Below are 20,427 nucleotides of genomic sequence, written 5' to 3' on the forward strand. Positions count from 1 at the left end.
GAAATGTGTGCGTCATACATGAATTTGGCATGGCAACATGCCTCTGAAATGAGGTTGAAGTAATAATGGAACAGTCTCCAATAAAGGAACGTCTCATAGCACGGGGCGGAGGTACAGGTCTGCTCTCGATATAACAACTCTCACTTGTACTTGTACATAAACCTCGCTAGTACATAAAAAATCAAATCCCGCGCCAAAACAGCATCACTCCCATACAAATTTTGTTCCACACAACATAACCCTACATAACATAAACCTCGATATAACAAACGCTACGGCGCGGTCCCCGAAGGGCGCACTCTCGATACTACGTAAATTCACGTGCACTGTACGATCAAGCAGTAGCTGTAGCTAAGCAGTTTAGGCCAGTTTAGTCCTGCATAACGTAAACCTCGGCATAACGCACCCTACGGCACGCGCACTCTCGATACGTTTTCACGTGCGCGGTGCAAGCAAGTTGTGGCCAATTTTTTGGCGTATATTCTGCGGCATTGATGGTATCTGATGTCGATGGTGGTACAGTGTGTGTATGTTTGCACGGTTGAACCCGCCTTGTAAGGGGTCGTCGCAAAAGTTTTCTGTCGTCCCTGAAACGAACATCGTTCATTTCGTACTTGGACCCCCTCCCCTCCCTCTGAAACGAACACAGCTTGCTATGCTGGACGATGAAAAATCGCATGCATGTACATGTCGTATGTACAGTGTCGGTCGACTTGCGATTTTGGCTCGCACCCCCTCCCCCCCCAAATGAATCATGTTCGTTTCAGGGACGACAAAAAACTTTTGCGACGATCCCTAATACCCTTCATTTTGAGGGGCATGTTGTATTGTACACACGGTTTTCTACATAACATAACTCTCGCTATAACATAATTTTTGCGCGGTCCCAGAGATTATGTTATATGGAGAGTAAGCCTGTACATTGAGAAAATAAAGGACCGTGCTTATATTAGAGATAATACGGTACATGTACTGTACAAGAGTCTCGGAAATAAATATATACTTGATACATGTAGTCATTATCAAGAGTGTATAAACTGTTTATGGACCCTTGTTATCATTGACGGAGACCGAGTTAATTATTACTACAGTACTAGTATTACGACAGCTACAATGTACGTAAAAATGTCTGAACCACACTGAATGCCGCCTAGCACCATGGCTGAGGTGCTAAGGAACAAACCGGTTCACTGTTGCTGTACCTTAAGTCATGCACCGAAGCAGAACCTTCACCTGGAGGCCAGTGGAAGCGGAGGAAACCTCCTGAACACCGAAATGCGTGAACGCGGTCGCTGTCTCCGGCCAGCCTCCCAATGTTCTGTAAATTCTAGTGCAAACTCGAGGTGAGGAGTTGCAGAAAGTCCAAAGCGAAGGAGAGGGGAGAGCACCTTTGTTTAACGTGAAAGGTACTATGGAAACAACGTCGGAGAAAAGATTCCCCTGTGAAAATATCCTAGGGTTAGAGAGTGGAGCAAGAACCCCACGATTCCCTTCTTCCGACACCAAAGCCATTCAACAACAGAGAGGTGAAGAGCTTCGATCCGCTATTTCAAAAACAAGAAAATCAGAATAAAGCCCGCGAAACGTGACGACGTACGTACGTAAGCACTGCGCGCGCACGCGCTGCATGCATGCGAGTCATGTCAAATCACCATGGCAAAAAGCTCACAAAAATTAATAATGGAGAAAAAATACTTCCAATTTTTCATTCTGTGTTTTCTGAGATTTTGTACAATCTTCCTTGAAAATCAGTGTTGTTTTCTTCGTGGGAATATCTGTGCCAACCATGGATGACCAGGAGGGAAAACATCTTCAGATAACGTTATCATCCAAGGATGACAGGTATTCCGTGGGAGATTCTCCATTCTCCATCCCGAGCAAGGTCACCTGTTCTGAACTGAATACTTTAGTGAACGAGTTAATTTCTGCTGGAAATGAAGACCACAGTCCAATTGAATTTGATTTTCTCTTGGTGGATGAATTGCTACGATCCTCTTTGGAAGAGTCTTTGACAGAAAGAGGATTGTCCTCTGAGGCAACGTTGGATATAGTGTATTTTCCGAAACACCCTGCGCCTGAATCGGAGGGTCAGATCGTTCTCAACGATTGGATTAGCAGTGTGGATTGCTTCGGTTCGTACATCCTCTCAGGCTCGTACAATAACCAGGCCTACATATGGAACAGAGGGAGTGGACAATGCCTGGGAAGTGTGGAACACCTGAGCTCAGTGAAGTCTGTAGCATGGATCCGGCACAGCAGCAGCGAGAACCCCTTGTTCATCACAGGTGCAGCTGATGAAGCACTGAGTATGTGGCAGTTCTTCCCCGAGGATGGTGTCTGTCGCTGCTTACACACCTACTCTGGACATGGCCGTAGTGTCGACTGTCTGGCCATGGACAACGTGGGCAGTCGCTTCTGCAGTGGCTCGTGGGACCGCACAGTGCGCGTGTGGTCGGCAGTGCCAGATCAGCTTGCCGACACGGCGCACGTAGCTAACGGAGGCGCGAAACGTAAGAAGACCAGCAGTGCATCGGACGCTCAGAGTGACGCAGTGGATAAGCAAGCGTTGGTGACGTTGACCGGCCATAGCGAAGCCGTATCGTCTCTAGCCTGGTTGGACTCTGCAAGTATAGCCAGTGCTAGCTGGGATCACTGCATCAAGCTGTGGGACTTGGAGAGCGCCTCGCTCACCGCCACGCTGGCCGGCAACAACGTGTTCAACAGTATCAGCTACTCGACGGCGTCTCGTTTGATCGTGTCGGGTAACTCTGACCGATCGGTGCGCCTGTGGGACCCGCGCTCCGACACAGCACTGGTGCAGAAGATGCTGCGCTTCCACACTGGCTGGGTATCGTGTGTCCAGTGGAGTCCGGACAACGAGCACCAGCTGGTGTCGGGCTCGTTTGACAAGACGGTGTGCCAGTGGGACATCCGCAGTCCCAAGGCGCCGCTCTACAGCATGACGGGGCACACGGACAAGGTGATGTGCGTCAGCTGGTCTGAGCGCGATCTGGTCGTCAGTGGCGGTGCCGATGCCCAGCTGCGCCTCTACAAAACATAACGCTGCCGCTACTGCATTCAACTTGTTTGTTTGTGTGTATACTTTTTAAATATTTGAATTCGCTAATCCAAACGAGCACAAATGGTCAATGACAAGGCAGTGAATATGTTATTATGTTACAGGGAAGGAGGGTTGGGGAGAAAAAAGAGAGAATGGTAGATATCTCAATGAAGAGCGAAGCGTTATCAAAACTACAAGTACCGTATTATCTCTAATATAAGCACAGTCTCCAATAATAGAACACCTTGGGGCGGCATTCAAAAAATAAAGTGCTCAGTCTCCATTATAAGCACACTGTGTAAATTCATTATCTGTACCGGCGAAAACCCCCCGAAATGTGTGTGTCTGACATGAATTTGGCATGGCAACATGCCTCTGAAATGAGGTTGAAATAATAATGGAACAGTCTCCAATAAAGGAACGTCTCCATTAATAGCACGGGGCGGAGGTACATTGAAAAAATAAAGGACCGTGCTTATATTAGAGATAATACGGTAAGGCAGCGAACGACAGTTCTGTAACCCGCCTAATAACTACAAAAGTCAAAGTACTAACGTTATAACTGCTAACGAGAGTACTTGCTACTAACAACGGGAGGATTTTTTGGGGTTTTTTTTTTAAAAGGCCCTGCCCTGCCAGTTACGGACTTACGGGGGTCGCCATGGCAAATAATAATGGTAAACAGTGAAAATCATGATCACAGACAGGAAGTTGTCTCAGCGCAAGTTTATAATCATAACATCAGGAGGACCTGAGTTGAGAACATGACTACGAGAGACCCTGACTTTGCCATAGTGGCAGCATGCCGGGCATGACTATGTGTGGTTTTTTGGACGCATGCCATGCCCTGTGATACTAGGTTGCAAGTTGCAACACACTCTGTCATTGCAACAAGTGTTTATGGACTCTTGATTGCACTCATCTTTTCATTGCTTTTTTTATAACCTAAACCCCGCTAAACCAAACTCTCATTGCGTTGTGTGCGGCACCATGACCTGTCAGCTGCCACGGTAGAGTGTAAACTATTCTCTTGTACACTCGTCGCACTAACAGGCTCTACAGTGATGATGGAAAGTGAAATTTGATCCCTGGCGTGAGAACTGCACTATGTGTGTGTGTGTGTGTGTGTGTGTGTGTGTGTGTGTGTGCGCGCGCGCGCGTGCGCGCGCTGCCGCTGGTTATGGCAGGAAACACGTGCACTGAGCTCCGAGCACCAAGGTTGCTGCTCGGTTCCAGGGCGGCGCAGAAATACCCATTGTGCCAGCTCCTAGGGCCATGGGGGTCAGACTTCACAGATCATGCAGCAAAGACAGTACCGTATCGCACGCACACACAGGTGCATCTCCTAGTGGCATTCACTCACCACCCTAAAAAACACATCATTGTCATCATCAAAACTCTGTTCGAAAATCTGTACAGACAAATTCTGAAATATGCGCTGCAGTTTGATGTGAGCGAAAGAAAATCAAGCTCAGCATCAACGGTGCGACCCGAAGTAATCACTATCAAAATCAAAGCTTTGTACGAAGATAACCGTGCTGCAGTTAGAAATTTGCAAAAGAATCAAGTTAAGGTGCTCCCCATTCATGTACATGAGTATGGCAAATACAGAGAGGAACCACTACAAACAGCGGTTGTTAAAGACTTCGATGCTGACAAACAGGACAGTGGCCTAATCAGAGAGTTGACACGGGATCCAAGGGAGACCTAATTCTTGAGCTGCTGCACCATGTTAGTGCAAATTCCAATACAGTCATTCCGCAGCCGCTAGCCAGGCTGCAGTGATGTAGGATAACTCTTACTCTGACACACGTACACACAGACAGTGCCACTGCTCTGAAGAGCCACATCAGAATGCAATGAAACCGTTTTCAATGTCACTTGCAAGGAGTTGAAGGCATAGGCTTCATCATCACATCATGTCGATCATCAACCCTGCCCTACAATGCAGTGCAGTAGCATGGGAGGACATAGTTGCCGTAATCGTATGGCCATTGTCGGGCTGTACTGCCCAATACTGATGCTCACTGTGTGCAGTAGGACCACCATCAGCCAATTAGGCCATCCTGGAGCCTGACGGTCGTGATTTTGCCACGGGACGTGACAATCGGATAGTTTCTGTAAAGGGCTAGATGATTACTGACTTTCAAATCAGCCTGGGAGGTATGCACATGAACACACACACACACACACACACAACACACACACACGCGCGCACGCACGCACGCACACATACACACACACACACACACACACACACACACACAGGACGGGCATGAAGTACAAGGAAAGTAAAACGCGAAGGAAGAGCACATCGGATAACAGCGTAAAAGCGAATTGCACTTGAAGCACAGCTGTCAGCAACACTGTGTCAACACATGACAGCAGTAGCAGTCAATCCTCTAATGCCAAGTACATAGTAACCGTGCCAGTGAGCAATAGCCCATTGCTATAGGATCAGTACAATCATGCTTATGGGCAAGGGTACAAAATAAATGTTGACTGGTTTGAGGGAAAGAGACAAACGGGAAAAGTCTGAAGAAAAAATTGACTGCCACCACCAGGACTCGAACCAGGGACCTTCCCTTGTAGCCAGCGATGCTCTAACCACTGAGCTATGGTGTAGTCATCATCCCAGCAGAGGCCGTTCAATACTTTCTTCAGACTTCGTAACTACAAAATAAACTTCATCATTGTGCGAGATCTGTGGCAATACACCCAGTGAGAAGGGAGATTTTGCTTGTGCCTATGGTGAAGTAAAATCAAGCTTAACAACAACAATAACAAACAGTTTATGTACTCTCGTCACGGGCCAAGTGTACCCATAACCATGGTAAATGCATGGCGTGAAATTTCATCTCACCTTGATGCCGGCCCACAGGGTTTTCTTTGGGTTAACGACCTTGTCAGGAGCTGTAGACACACACACACACACACACACACGCACACACACACACACACACACGCACACACACACACACACACACACACACACACACACACACACACACACACACAAACACACACACACAGAGGTTCACAAGAGAACAGGTGTGCGAACCCAGCACAAGGGCAACCTAGATACCGGCACCACTGTGATGTCCTGAAGTCAATCTACAGTATTTCTTCAGCTTGCAGAGCACTACTACTGGCTACGAATGCAGAGCACTACTGGCTACCAATGCAGAGCACTACTACTGGCTACCAATGCAGAGCACTACTGGCTACCAATGCAGAGCACTACTACTGGCTACGAATGCAGAGCACTACTGGCTACCAATGCAGAGCACTACTACTGGCTACCAATGCAGAGCACTACTGGCTACCAATGCAGAGCACTACTACTGGCTACGAATGCAGAGCACTACTGGCTACCAATGCAGAGCACTACTACTGGCTACCAATGCAGAGCACTACTACTGGCTACCAATGCAGAGCACTACTACTGGCTACCAATGCAGAGCACTACTCAGTCTACTGGCTACGAATGCAGAGCACTACTGGCTACCAATGCAGAGCACTACCGGCTACGAATGCACGAGCGCGAGCGGCCTGTATAAGTAGTACAGAGGAATGGCGAATGAGAGTGGCTGGAATGAGGGCAGACAATCTATCCAAGCTAGCCCGGTCAACCGGGGAAGAACGCACCACCATTAGTGACTTTACTCCCTCGCACCCAGACGCTGATTTTTGGAAACAAGTTTCTATACTTCCGATGGGAGAATCCGACATGGCAGTGCATTTCGGCGTGGCCAGGTCAAATTGTAGAATATCGCATCGAGTGAATTGCTTTATCTGAGAGAGGAGATGTTCGTGCCCTTGAGACCCGAAGTCCCGTTTCCATACGACAAAATTTAGGAGCTCTGCGCTCAGCGCTTTTTCAGGGTATGAATTTCGGGTTGTTCTTGTCGGGTCGCAGCGTCGCGGACTATTCCATCGTCTTCAGCGTCGAAAAACTACTGGCCATGTGAAATTACAAGGTGGTGAGACGCTTTCGTCTTCCTCTACGAGCGAATTTGTTCTGCGCCAGCATACCAAAGTATGCAATTTCGTACGCGCAGTTCGAGTGACGAGGCGTGTGCACTGTACACTGTACTGCATGCACTGACTGTGCGGTCGTTCTCGATTCTCCCATCACTCCCATTCATTTCTGTTTCCAGCAAAAGTCCAACTTGGCGCACTTCAAATCACTATAACTCAAAAATGGCTGGGCCGATTTGAATAATACTTGCAGATTTCCTATGTACTAAGCCTGGGAGAATCGAATGAGACCAAAATCGAAGCGATCGGAGCAAGTTTTGGAAATTGGGTGTAGTCACTACCACCATCCAGTCAGGACTGTAGGAAATGACCGTCACTTACGTCCAAGGTCATCGAATTCTTTCACAAAAATTCGGTCACCTGGCTTGCTGCCTTCTGGTACTGACAGAATCTCCACTTCTTCATCCCTTGACAAAGAAGCAAACACAACAGTTACCAAAGCCAATTAGCCAATTACAATTGCCTGGTCCATGACTGCTGTCTTTGATCTCACTCACCACATTTAGAATCAGTGGAGAATAGACTAAGCTACTGGGTACCCATGGAGTCTACTATGAAGGCTACACACCACACTCGGGTGGAGTACACCAATCTAGCTACCTAGTCATCCTTCCTTTCTTAGCTTCAGCCAAAAAGGGCACTTACCCTAGCATCGGCAATGCCAGCACTTCATAGCTTCTCTCCATGTACCATGCAGGGCATGTTCCCCACTAAATTGGGATCGCTAGGGGGCAGTGGACCACATTGGCCATAACCAAAGGACCTACAGCCTTGTAACACTTCAGGGCCAGTACAACGAACACCACATACTATTTCCAAAGGTCTGCCTTATGAGAGTGAGTGAGATTGGGTTGTTCACCCATCCATACCGTTATAAAAAAAGGCGTGCTGTAATTCCCCCCTGTGACTTCAATCGGCCCACAATCACAATCCACTGCATCATGGCGGTGAAAACTAAAGGCGCACAGGCCATCGTGAGAATAAAGGATTTCAATGGTGGACGCCTGACAGAAGAAACACTTAGTAGGCTACCAGTTGTACCTTCCCATACCCCATACCCCACGGCCAGTGGCAAGAGTATTACAGTATAACTACTATGGCACCGCCACCAGTGACGAACGGCAGCGACAACGACAGAAACAACGAAGACGACTACAACAACGACTACAACAACGACAACGACAACAACAACAACAACAACAACAACAACAACAACAACAACAACAACAACAACAACAACAACAGAGTGAGTTAGCTGCATGACTATTACTTACTTCATACAGGCGAAGATCATAGCAGTGGACGGCATGTCGCGGAAATTGCTCTTCTTTAGATTGCAAAACACCATGACAAGACGTCCAGTCAATTCCTCACTACTGACATACTTCGCAAGACCGCTTACAATGGGGCGATCATCTAAACCAGAAAAAAAGAGAATGGTACGAGATAGTGTGTATGTGTGGGAAAAAAAAACACTTCAATCAGCTGTGTGGTGGATACCAGGCTAAAATTAGTGGCGGTCAATTCATCAGCCTTGCAAGCTGTTGAATGGTGTAATCCCAGCACAAGTTGCTATGTCTAACATAGCTGTTCGCTATCATCGCTTCCGCGATGGGCAGGTCTGAGGTGTGTGTGTGTGGGGGGGGGGGGGGGGGTGAAGAGAATGGTACGAGATAGTGTGTATGTATGTATTGGGGGGGGGGGGGGGGGGGGAGGGGGGAAGAATGGTACGAGATAGTGTGTGGAGGGGGGGGGGGGGGGGGATGAAGAGAATGGCACGAGATAGTGGGTACATACATGGTGTGTGTGTGTGGGTGGGGGGAAGACAATGGTACGAGATAGTAGAGAGGTTCTGCAAAACGAAATTCAAACCAAGTTTCGCGACGGGCCTTGCGAAAATGTGTGCGAATTTTGGCACGAACTTTGTGTTCTGCACATTTTCGTAGTTTGCACGCGCCAAGTGCACGTACGCCATGACCCGATCTCACGAAACTTCCCACGAAAGTTCATTTCGCGTTCCCTGCAAGTTTCTTTTCATGACGTGGAGGAAAATAAATCGCTGTCCAAATTTTGTATATTCACAATAATTGGGAACTTTCCCTCCACTATAAAGAAATGCTTGAACTACTTCCTAACAGCTCTAAGCCCTCTGCTTTACACTAAAGAAATACTTTGAAGTGCTGTAGTCAACATACCTACGAGCGTACGTAAGAAAAACATTGGACTTTATAAAAACGTCTACACGTGCAATGTGAATATCAGGCAACAGGGAGCGACAGAATGCGGTCACATGTTTCAAAAGCACTGGCGTTGCCTATTACAGGACTACAGCAGAGTTTGGCAAGCCAGTTGCCAAACCATTTCAATATAATTATTCAACTGAGTAGTGTGAGTACGAGATACTGGATCGCAAGTCACAAACCCTTCTTTGGAACTCGGATGTTGTGCCAATAATAAGTGTAGAAAGGAAAGGGACATATGGATACAATTGTCCACCACTACAATGTAGTAGTGCACTGTAGCTACTTGCATACTACATACAGTCGGAAAGTGCAACAGCTAGGAACGAAACTGACAGAGTACTGAGAAATTCGACGACCTGTCGGAGATGTGTTGGGAGCTAGGTGTCAGGTCATCGGGTGTCTCGGTACTCTGTCAGTTTCGTGCCTAGCTGTTGCATTTTCTGACTGTATGTAGTAACCAGCTACAGTGGTGGAGAGTTACTCTTAACTCGTATCCATATGTCCCTTTCCTTTCTACCCTTCTTTGGCCTTGAGGTCTAGTGGAAAAAGGCTGTGACTTACATTGAGCGAAAACACTGTACTGATATAGGAACATTCGAGAAACACTTTGAAGAAAGCAAATATTAGAATTACTTCCAAGTAGACCATATTCAGATGAACGGGATGTTACTGTTGACTACTCACGCTCTTCTCCCACGTCCAGACCAGAGATGTACCAGTTCTCGTTGCCCGGGTGCTGTGGAAACAAGCACATGGAGAGAGAGAGAGAGAGTGAAGAATACAGTTCACCCTTGCAGTGCATCGCACAACTCTGGATCACTAGCACTGTTGCGCATTCATACATGTACCTCAGGTACAGTGAGAACTGTAAAAGCCGACCACTCAAGGGACGAGAAACAGTGGTCGCCTTGGCCAGGTGGTCTTCTTATCCAGGTTCAGTGGGTCATGTGACCATATCCACGCCATAATACATGTGATAATAATTATATCATTTTGATCAGTGTATCACCATGATCACACTGCGCACTGCACACACACACCTATGCTACTCGAGCACGACTCATGTGCCTGGGGTCCTCAGACCTGTCAAGTGCCGTGCATGCACCATGACGTACATCTACACTGTCTTCCTGCCCTGATGTGTAGATCTACCATGCATGGTGCACCATGCAATGTGTAGATCTACCATGCATGGTGCACCATGCAATGCGTACATTTACATGTACTAGCAGGGTGCAACGCACGCGGTCGCGGGTGGGTGGTCGTCGGTCGCGTTGAGCGAGTGGTCGCCTTATCCGAGCTGTTTTGAATATGAACGCGTCTGTGACAAGGAAAAGTGGTCGCCTTATCCGAGTGGTCGCCATTACAGGCTTTACTGTATCCGGACACCCAAGTTACGGGCATTTCGCTCTACCGGGCACCCCTTGTGGGTGAGTTTTAGTAGGAATATTACTACTCGTTTTTGTCACTTTCTGTGGACATCGTTACGTCATAAGGGGCCATCCGGAATTATCGATAATATTCACGAAACGAAAAAGTTTAGTTATGACCCTCCCCCACCCAACCCCATGAACGAAAAATATATCGACTTGACCGCTAGAATGGACTGATGTTTCAGCTATCAATGTTTTTCATAACGAAACTCTCCTCCAAAGATCAACCCACCCACCACCCATGAACGAAACTTTTCTCTTCGTGAAAAAGATCGATAATTACGGATGGCCCCTAATATTATGCCATATCTCTGGCCGGCCATCCTCATTAGAATTTAAAATGTATGTGATCCAGAGTACTACTGCAAACCCGGAAAAGTTCCGTGGAGATTTATTTATTACAGCATCTCATAGCACAGTGAGAACACCGGCCAATGCAAAGAGAGAGGGTGTTAGCCAACCACGGCAAGGAAGGGAGAAGGGGAGGAGAAGAAAAGGAACCGGCATGGATAAGCAGTTTTTCTTCTTCTTTTTTTTTCGGTAACTTTGGTACAGGTACATGAAATTCTTACCTAAAATAAAACGCGACCTAAAACTCAACAATGCCATGCCACACAGTGTGCAAAATGCATTTTGGACCTGGAAAACTGGTTTACCGAAATGTTTGCGCTACTGAACCGTTGATTCTGGGAAACGCCGAAAATATTACACCACCGAGAATTCCCGATTTTACAGTAGTAACAGAGTTCAATACGGACATTCTAGAGTTGGACAGTGACGGGTCCGGGACCCGCTCTAATAAACGAGGTACGAGTGTAGTCAACACTCTTGTACAAAAGTGCGTCTCCTATAGATGCCTGGTTCGCATACACGCCTGATTTCCAAGACGGACTTTTGCAGCGCAAGCCTCTGTTTTAGCGTTGAATAGGGGTGCAACGATCACTGAACATGGGTTGTCGATTACATCAGGGTTCTAGCCAAAGGGGGGTAGGGGGGCGCAGCGCCCCCCTACTCTCTTTGCGCATTCCCCTGTGAAAAATTGCCGCCCCCCCCCCCCCCCCCTACTCATTTTCCGACTTTCGTGTTTTTCATATGCATAGATGGTTCATAAAGGCACATTTGTCTGGGGTTGAAGTCAGGGATTCGCCCCATACGTTGCATTTGGCGTGGAAAGACAATATTGGAAAGTGGAAAAATGGGATATAGGGTAACTGTTTCCCATGCCCACCCCCCCCCCCACCCCCCCCCCCCCCTTACTATTTTGACCTGGCTAGAACCCTGTTACATACTAGTAGTAATTATACAGTAGGTATCGGGGTTATAGCGTGGGTGTTTGAAAAACGACTTTCAATTCTTATTTCCGATATTTCTTACACGCGATAAATATAGTGTGACGTATCATATGCATGCGCATAGCCAGGAAGATCATCATACATGCAACGTAGTGCTGCTGTGTACTGTATAACACCTTTATTTCGGTGTAATTTAAATTTCGGTAACTTTGGTACTGGTCCTGGATCACCTAATTTAACATTACACCTAAATTTTCCGAAATACCAAAATATGTAAAAATCATGAAAATCACTGTCAAATTAAAAAAATCAACTACATGTGTAGTTGTAACTTAGGGCATGTTCGTTTGGTAGGATCGGGATCCCGATCCACCAGATCCACTGGATTCGCACCCTTTCGATTGGTCGAATCCGGATCCGGATCCTTCGGATTTGGATCCGGTCAACCCACCTCGGGGAGCAGGATTGACCGGATCCAACGGATCCAAATGTGACCTTTGTGCGTATATGGCGGGTAAAACTCGTTTTTGTACACATTGTGGTACGCACACGTGGATCGAGATAGAGCTTGCTGACTTTTTGTACAACTGGCGCTGTGAGTACGACTTTTTATTACTTCGTCCACATGGCAACAGTCAAGGCTCAAAAAAGTGTCCAGTTGACTCTGAAGGATCCGACGGATCTGAGATCTGGATCCCGATCCCGATCCTAACCAATCGAACATGCCCTTACTTGTATACTGGTATACCGGTAGTACATTGTACATACATAACATGTATGCATATGTGGAGCCTTTTGGCCTTGGCGGAGATATTAGTGCAAGAGCGTTTTTTTTTTTTTTTTTTTTTTTTTTTTTTTTTTTTTTTTTTTTTTTTTTTTTTTTTGGTGCCATGCATACCGAATTTATCCTTAAGGGGGATTCACAGAAGCATTTTTGCGATGCGACACACGATGCGACAGACGCGAAACCGGGAAAACCCCAAATCGCAGCCATGTCGCACCCCACGCAACTGGGCCATCGCAGGCCATCGCAGAAGTTGAGCTTGGCTCAACTTTTGCGATGCGATGCGATGCGACAAGCGATTTGGTGTACGATTTTGACCTTTTCAACAGCAAAGTTGTACAAAGGTGCAAGAGTTGCCTATAAATTTTTACAAGTTGTGTCAAACCGCGCGAATATCATGGTGACGTACCCAAATCAGCAAAACTTTGTCGCATCGCTGACTTCTTCTGTGAATGGTATTTCGCGAGTTCGCATCGCACGCATCCATCGCAGATCGCGTCGCATCGCGTGTCGCATCGCAAAAAAGCTTCTGTGAATCCCGCTTTACACCGAAAGGTCAGGGGTTGGCTTTTACCGAAATTTTACAACACCGAAAATAAGGTGATATACAGTATGCGGTTGCTCGTACTTCCAAAGTAGTCCCAAACTGGGCCATAGCCTGCATAGGTTCACCATGTGGCTGAGCAACATGAGCTACATGACCACAACAGATGCACTTGCAGCATTATGATGCAATTCGAGTCGGTTCAGAACTGTATCGGGAAGATGTTATTACTACAGGCGATACAGGGGCGTAGGAGGGGTTTTGGAAGTGGTACGACCGAAGGCCGTTTCTGAGGGGGGTCGGGGGGGACCTCCCCCGGGAAAATTTTGTAAAAAAGACACAAAATCCTGCGTTCTGGGAACTTCTGGCACAGTTTATAAAGTCATAGAATTATTTCACGGTCAGAAGAGTGGACGGACATGCACAGATGCATGGCAGATGTACGAGTACGAGTCTAGAAAAAGGTCAAAGACTTTTAAATATTTTAATATGCGCATCAATGCGCATATGCATCGATTGATCCTGATTTTTTTATTACTGTTTTGCACGTTCCGGACAGACCACACTTTTCGAAAAGTGGTACGGCCATGGTCGTACCAGTCGTAGCGGGTGCTACGCCCCTGCGATACACTTTGTACTAATCTGGCAAAGCAAAGTCCATTCTTAGGACCGATAATTATATTCTATTACCCGGTACACGATATTGCTTTAAAATCTTGTAGGACGCATGACGCAGCTTCATAAGTAAAAAATTGGTTGTGAGCAACACTGGCTCACACTCAAATCACTGCTTTTCACCAGAAAAATATTTTATTTCAACGTTTCGGTCATGAAATAACCATCATCAGGAATGAAGTGGGCACACCGGTTAGGATGGGTTAATAAATGAGGAGCGCTGCGAACTGATAACAAATCACACCTGCATGCACTATTACGAGAGAGAGAACAAAAGGACAAAACATCACCAAAAAAAACCTGGTATAGAAATAACGCAATACGCGACAACTCTAAATATGGCACAGGTACAGGAAACAAACAGAATGTACATGTGCACTAGGTGCATGCAGACATGTAAATGCAGGCGCTAGCAACAACAGTAGTAGTAACAGTGCACTAGTGCAAGGGGTGCAAAACCACCACTATCCAGGAAAAGCGAGTATCAGGTGGATAGTGGTGGTTTTGCACCCCTTGCACTAGTGCACTGTTACTACTACTGTTGTTGCTAGCGCCTGCATTTACATGTCTGCATGCACCTAGTGCACATGTACATTCTGTTTGTTTCCTGTACCTGTGCCATATTTAGAGTTGTCGCGTATTGCGTTATTTCTATACCAGGTTTTTTTTGGTGATGTTTTGTCCTTTTGTTCTCTCTCTCGTAATAGTGCATGCAGGTGTGATTTGTTATCAGTTCGCAGCGCTCCTCATTTATTAACCCATCCTAACCGGTGTGCCCACTTCATTCCTGATGATGGTTATTTCATGACCGAAACGTTGAAATAAAATATTTTTCTGGTGAAAAGCAGTGATTTGAGTGTGAGCCAGTGTTGCTCACAACCAATTTTTTACGAGATTGCTTGTAAGAATAAATATACACATGAAACCCATGTTATGATTATGAAAATATAATAGGCCATTCACACGACGTGCAAACATTTGCACGCGTGTGACCAAGATAACACTGGCAAACCGCGATCCAGTTCACACGGTGCTGGGCAAACTTTGCAACCGTCAATGTATCCATAGTGACCTCCTGAAAATGCCGGGAAATGTTCAATTTTGAATTTTCCCTTGTTCAAGCACTGCATTTGCAGTACGCACTTTCAACAACCGACACTTTTCCTGGCGTGCAAAGATAATCGCGAGCAAAAGGGCCTCGGCCAAGATAAAAAATCAGTTGCACACGTGTGTCCAAGTTTATCGTATCCGAGTAAATATCCTAGGAAACGGTACGATAAAAGTAAGTTTGCCCGTCGTGTGAATGGCCTATAAGAGATCATTCTTGTAGGCAGTATATTCTTTTACACGACCACACTATAACCGATACGCACTGTACATGTATACCGTATTGCAGTAATTTGAAAACGATCAAGTTGTCGGCATTAGCAACTATCTTCAGGTGTTCAATTTCACTAAAATATTAATATAGTGCTACTTTCTTCTCTTTTGCGAGAAAATAATAACAAAGCACGTTAAGCGAAACCGGGAAATCCCCAAATCACAGCCATCTCCCAGCCCACGCAACTGCCGCAACTGGGCCATCGCAGAAGTTGAGCTTGTAGTTGAGCTTGGCTCAACTTTTGCGATGCGACAAGCGATTTGGCGTACAATTTTGACCTTTTCTACAGCAAAGTTGTACAAAGGCTCAAGAGTTGCCTGTAAATTTGTACAAGTTGTACCAAACCATGCAAATACCATGGTGACGTACCCACCTGCATTGAACTTCGCATCGCTCACTTCTTCTGTGAGTGGTATTTCGCGAGTTCGCATCGCACGCCTCCATCGCAAATCGCGTTGCATCGCCCATCGCATCGCAAAAAAAAGCTTCTGTGAATCCCGCTTTATTCTCTATTTATAAAAAGAGGACCAAAAAGCTACAAATTACGCTATAATATCCACTACCACCACCAGTTAAGCTCATGCGATATTGGTCCTCTTTTTTTAATTGATCCTTGGATCTCCACCCGAGTCTGAACTATGCACGTTATTCTCCATCATAGATATCATGATAAGAGTTGCGAGTTGCTTGACCTGCCCGATTTCCCTGTATTTTGGCGGCCATGATAAGTCCATTTAGCAACTATTAGTGAATTGGAGCACAAACCGAAATGAGCAAGTGATGAGTAATCGGCACACATACAAGAAATACCAGCTTTGAATAGAAGCCCGACTTGAATAGAAGCTTAGCTCTTACACCGTTTGAATAAGAATACGCCTGGCCTTTACACTGTGATTTCATGGTATTCTAATCTTAGGCAGCACACAATACTGCACCCACCTCAGCACATGTGGTCACTCGTCCAACTCTCACATCCAGCCGTGAGAAATCAGCCATGCGAATTGCTGGCGTGGAACTTTCTGGTGCAGCTGCATCTGTCTCCTCCGGCGGCACTGGTGTCGATTCCACGTTGGAGCATAGCGTGCGGTCTTCACATCAACATGCACACACACACACACACACACACATATTACACACACACACACACACACACACAAACACACACACACACACACACACACACACATATACACACACACATAATACACACACACACACGTTTAGTTGTACACTGCCAGACACAGGCCACACGGGCATCTCCAGCAGGAGAACGAAAAGAACCAGCAACAGTGCTTCACAGGTATTCACAAAAGCATGCACATGTACCATATTTTCGGAAATTAGCGCCGCCGGTCTTTTATCACCGCCTGCCTGAAATAAGGGCCGCATCATTTCAGGGCTTTTGCGTGCATTTTTTTTCAAACTAGGTGAAATTTTAGGACTCGCAAACTACCAAGCGCCTCGGCAAGTATTGCCGAAAATACGGTATATCACATTGGCTGTGTATGTAGAATACACGTGTAGATGGGTGCATCAGGATCAGGAGCACTCACTTGCGACTGCCAGGCGTGCCAATGCTGGGAATTGCCTCCTGCACAGTAACACACTGCAGGAGGGGAAAGCAGCACAGAACAGTAGGCCTCAACACCACACATGGATAATACTCTACATCACACATCCAAATGCCCATGACAATGAAGCTCACATGATGTCCATACCATGAAGATGATTGTACAAACCGCTACACCACCACCATGCACGTTCTACGCACAGCAGCGCAGCAATTTTCTTTTCAGATGCACACCAAGTGAGTGGTTTCTACGTAACAACAGACTGCACGTGCCCATAGCGGGCTTGGCAATACCGGTATGCATGCTGACACAGGCTTGGTATTATCTTCAAATGTCAGCACACGCTCACACACACACACACACACACACACACACACACACACACACACACACACAAACACACACATGCACACACGCGCGCACGCACCGGGTATGCTTGCAGGGCCGTGTCACACAGTCTGTGCTTGGTGCGGCCACTGCTTCAGGCAACCATTAAAAAATAGACCATGATTTCCCCATCGTCACATGCCTCTACTCTGATACAGGTCCTGGTGGCAGCTAACCAGTTTCCAGGACAGAGTACACTGTATCAAGGCTTGCCCCAGCAGTGCCGCACACTAATAAAATCGCTCTAAATCTGGACTCAACGCACTGTTACTGGTGCCTGCTATGTTTGTATTTGATCTGCAAGAAGACGGCTTCGTTTCGAGATACGTGTACTTGGAATATTATTAGTATTACTAGTATTTAAAGTTGTAATAATCCTGTGCCATGTACCAGTATTCGGTGGGCTACGGGAACCTAAAAACAGTGTCAATATACAGCGGCACCGACGACTAGCATTTTTTTAGATGCATTCATTCGTTTCTGGCTGGAGAAATGAATGCTCCTGAAAATATTGATAGGCCTCTAGGGCAAAATATGTATCACAATTCTCCGTGCCAAGCCAAACATACCTCATGGACGCGAACATTGTTCCTGATTCCTTGAGCTGTGACCTTGTATCAGGAGTATGACAGTCGGCTACATGCAGCGTACTTTTCTTTGCAATGTTATTGTAGATCTCAATTGATCGACTGATTATGAGAAAATTCTTCCACTATCAGCAAGTCAATTATTATTTTCAAAGCATCCAAAATGCACGAACTCGAAAGAAACAGATATCCGCAACAATGCATGGCGTGTGCGTGATTATCTTGAGGGGGAAATCCCCGCCAGTGCTCATAACCTTGAACCTTCCAAGTAACCATGGTAACAGTTGGAAGGCTGTCGGTTAGCGCTACGGAGATGTGTTGAAGCCAGGGAGTCGTAAATACCGGCATTTTACGACTCCCTGGTTGAAGCTAGAGGTGTCAGGACGTCGAGTGTCTCAGTACTCTGTCAGTTTTGTGCCTAGCTAAGACTTTTAAAAAGTTATTGCACTTTCTGACTGTAAGTATCCAGTTACAGTGATGGAGAGTTACTCTTAACTCGTATCCATTATGTCCTTTTCTTTTCTACATTTATTTATGGCTCAACATCCGAGTTTCAAATCTTGGTTATACTTCTTTTTTTTTTATCGTCTCCACGAGTCATGGCACATAATAATAATACATAGCCAGTACAAGAAAGGGAGGGTGAATCCAACCACGGAAAATAGCATTATCCAAAAGAAGATCATAAGGAAGGGAGGTGTCACCATGTACATGTACATGTGTCAACAGCAGGTAGCACAATACTACATGATCAGTTTAGCTGAATGCATCCTTAAAAGCCGAGAGAGATTGTGAACAAGAATAACATTATAAGAGAGTTTGAGCCAAAATGTGTAAGCCTAAAATACCATTAAAGACAGGTGATTTGATCCGGCATTAGGGGCAATCGAGGGGAAGGTAATGATACCTGGTGTCTTGTATTTCTCTCTCGCTGGAACCAATCACATTATTTTCTTGAAGTGCCTATTCAGGCTTCATCTGTTTATTGAGAGTCTAGCGGTGTGGTTAGACGAGAAGGCTGAAATGGCTGTGTATACATGGTGTACTTGACGAAGTAAAAATAACTTGAAACAAACAAACCAACAAACCATGATACCTTTGCTTTTGGGGGTTCGTCACTGAGGAGCTAGAGTGCATCCGGATTTATCCATCTACCCATCTCTCTCTTTCAGTCTCTTTCTATCTACCTGTCCGTCCGTCATCCTCTCTGTCTGGCTCTCTGTCTCAGAATTCTCATCCTCTCACATCAGCGCACACAAACCCTCTCTCTCTCTCTCTATCTCTCTCTCTCTCTCTCTCTCTCTCTCTCTCTCTCTCTCTCTCTCTCTCTCTCTCTCTCTCTCTCTATCTCTCTATCTATCTATCTATCTATCTATCTATCTATCTCTCTCCTTGGCAGACTGTCTCTCCACAACTGTTTGTCTCTCTCCCCTTCCTTGTGTTCTAAGTAACCTTCCTCTCACGCATGTATCTGTATTTTCACTGGTCTGTCCGTAACTCTGTCAGCTGGTCTGTCTGTTTCCCTGCCTTCTGCTCCTATGCCTGAAAGCCGGTCTGCTATCCTCTCATGTGAGCATTTATAACCGGCTGCGAGCTTTCTCCTAATGGTGTCAGCTGTTTTACATGGCACTAGATACCCCCCCCCCCCCTTCCTTGCTTGAAAATATAACGACGGTACCGTCACGAGCTTTCTAGGTACCTAACCATGGACTCGTGCAAACCCATCCCTGCTAGTACAGTTCGCTGTCACAGGACAACTTTCATTTGTACTTCTTGCCGACGGTTAACCCCAGGAGAAGTAAAATATTCCCTGGTTAACATCTGATCCCTGAGTTGCCCCAAGCTAACGGGGTGCCACCATTAGGCAGAATTCGGTACTTTTCCTGGTAAGTTTCATGCATGTTGCATTGTTTGGTATGTGAATAAAGAAATGGAGCAGAATTCGAGGAATTGCCCGCCATAAGGTTTGTATGGTTCTGCCAATTTCACTGCTTTTCGAGCAGAATCTGCCACCTTTTCGAGCATAATCCGCCGGTGCCTAGCCACCATGCCCTATGTACATGTTGTCTTGCTGAGCAGAGATTGCTTACCCCTCGATTCCTCAGCTGAATCTGAGATGATACAATGTCAATGTCCACTCTGAAATCTGCCTAAGTTTCTTTTGCTGTGGTACATGTGCTGTTGTGTCAAAGCATGCATGAAACATCCCAGAGAAAAGTACCAAGTTAACCAAGTTGTGCTGATATTTCGACTGGCGTTATCCGCCAAGCGCTCCAGTGATTGCATTTTGGATGGTGGTTACGAGGGAGTAAAACGAGTATCATGTGCTCTTGCCATTATGTATAGTAAAACTTTCCCTACAGATGCTGCCATGGTGGCTACAAACTCTCCGACTAGTAACAACAATAAACTGACTCGAATCTCGCGA

The 20,427-nt window shown here is 46.2% G+C and overlaps 2 protein-coding genes across 2 annotated transcripts; one reads left to right on the plus strand and one right to left on the minus strand.

The window, feature by feature from the left end:
• The first annotated feature begins 1,725 nt into the window (after positions 1-1,725).
• LOC135804512 (ribosome biogenesis protein wdr12-like) lies at positions 1,726-3,172 on the plus strand. Its single transcript, XM_065318398.1, has one exon. It carries the CDS (start codon positions 1,787-1,789, stop codon positions 3,059-3,061), a length of 1,275 nt encoding a protein of 424 aa, XP_065174470.1. The 5' UTR covers positions 1,726-1,786; the 3' UTR covers positions 3,062-3,172.
• Positions 3,173-4,431: 1,259 nt separating this feature from the next.
• On the minus strand, positions 4,432-18,151 carry LOC135804513 (aminoacyl tRNA synthase complex-interacting multifunctional protein 1-like). The gene is made up of 8 exons (XM_065318399.1): positions 17,982-18,151; positions 17,008-17,060; positions 16,394-16,542; positions 10,030-10,081; positions 8,377-8,518; positions 7,424-7,509; positions 5,925-5,974; positions 4,432-5,217 (listed from the first exon to the last, which is right to left on the minus strand). The coding sequence occupies exons 1-8, from the start codon at positions 17,996-17,998 to the stop codon at positions 5,110-5,112; spliced, it is 657 nt and encodes a 218-aa protein (XP_065174471.1). The 5' UTR covers positions 17,999-18,151; the 3' UTR covers positions 4,432-5,109.
• Positions 18,152-20,427: the final 2,276 nt, after the last annotated feature.

This window comes from Sycon ciliatum, chromosome 1 (genome assembly GCF_964019385.1).
Source record: "Sycon ciliatum chromosome 1, ocSycCili1.1, whole genome shotgun sequence".
In the NCBI taxonomy this organism is placed as follows: domain Eukaryota; kingdom Metazoa; phylum Porifera; class Calcarea; order Leucosolenida; family Sycettidae; genus Sycon; species Sycon ciliatum.

Bases quoted from the DNA above. Each gene is read 5' to 3' on its own strand.
- LOC135804512 (XM_065318398.1), top strand. From the start codon at position 1,787: ATGGATGACCAGGAGGGAAAACATCTTCAGATAACGTTATCATCCAAG.
- LOC135804513 (XM_065318399.1), bottom strand. The intron at 5,975-7,423 runs GTAAGTGACGGT...GTGTGTCTACAG, and splicing joins AGAATTCGATGACCTTGGAC to CTCCTGACAAGGTCGTTAAC. The intron at 5,218-5,924 runs GTGAGATGAAAT...CATACCTCCCAG, and splicing joins CCCTGTGGGCCGGCATCAAG to GCTGATTTGAAAGTCAGTAA.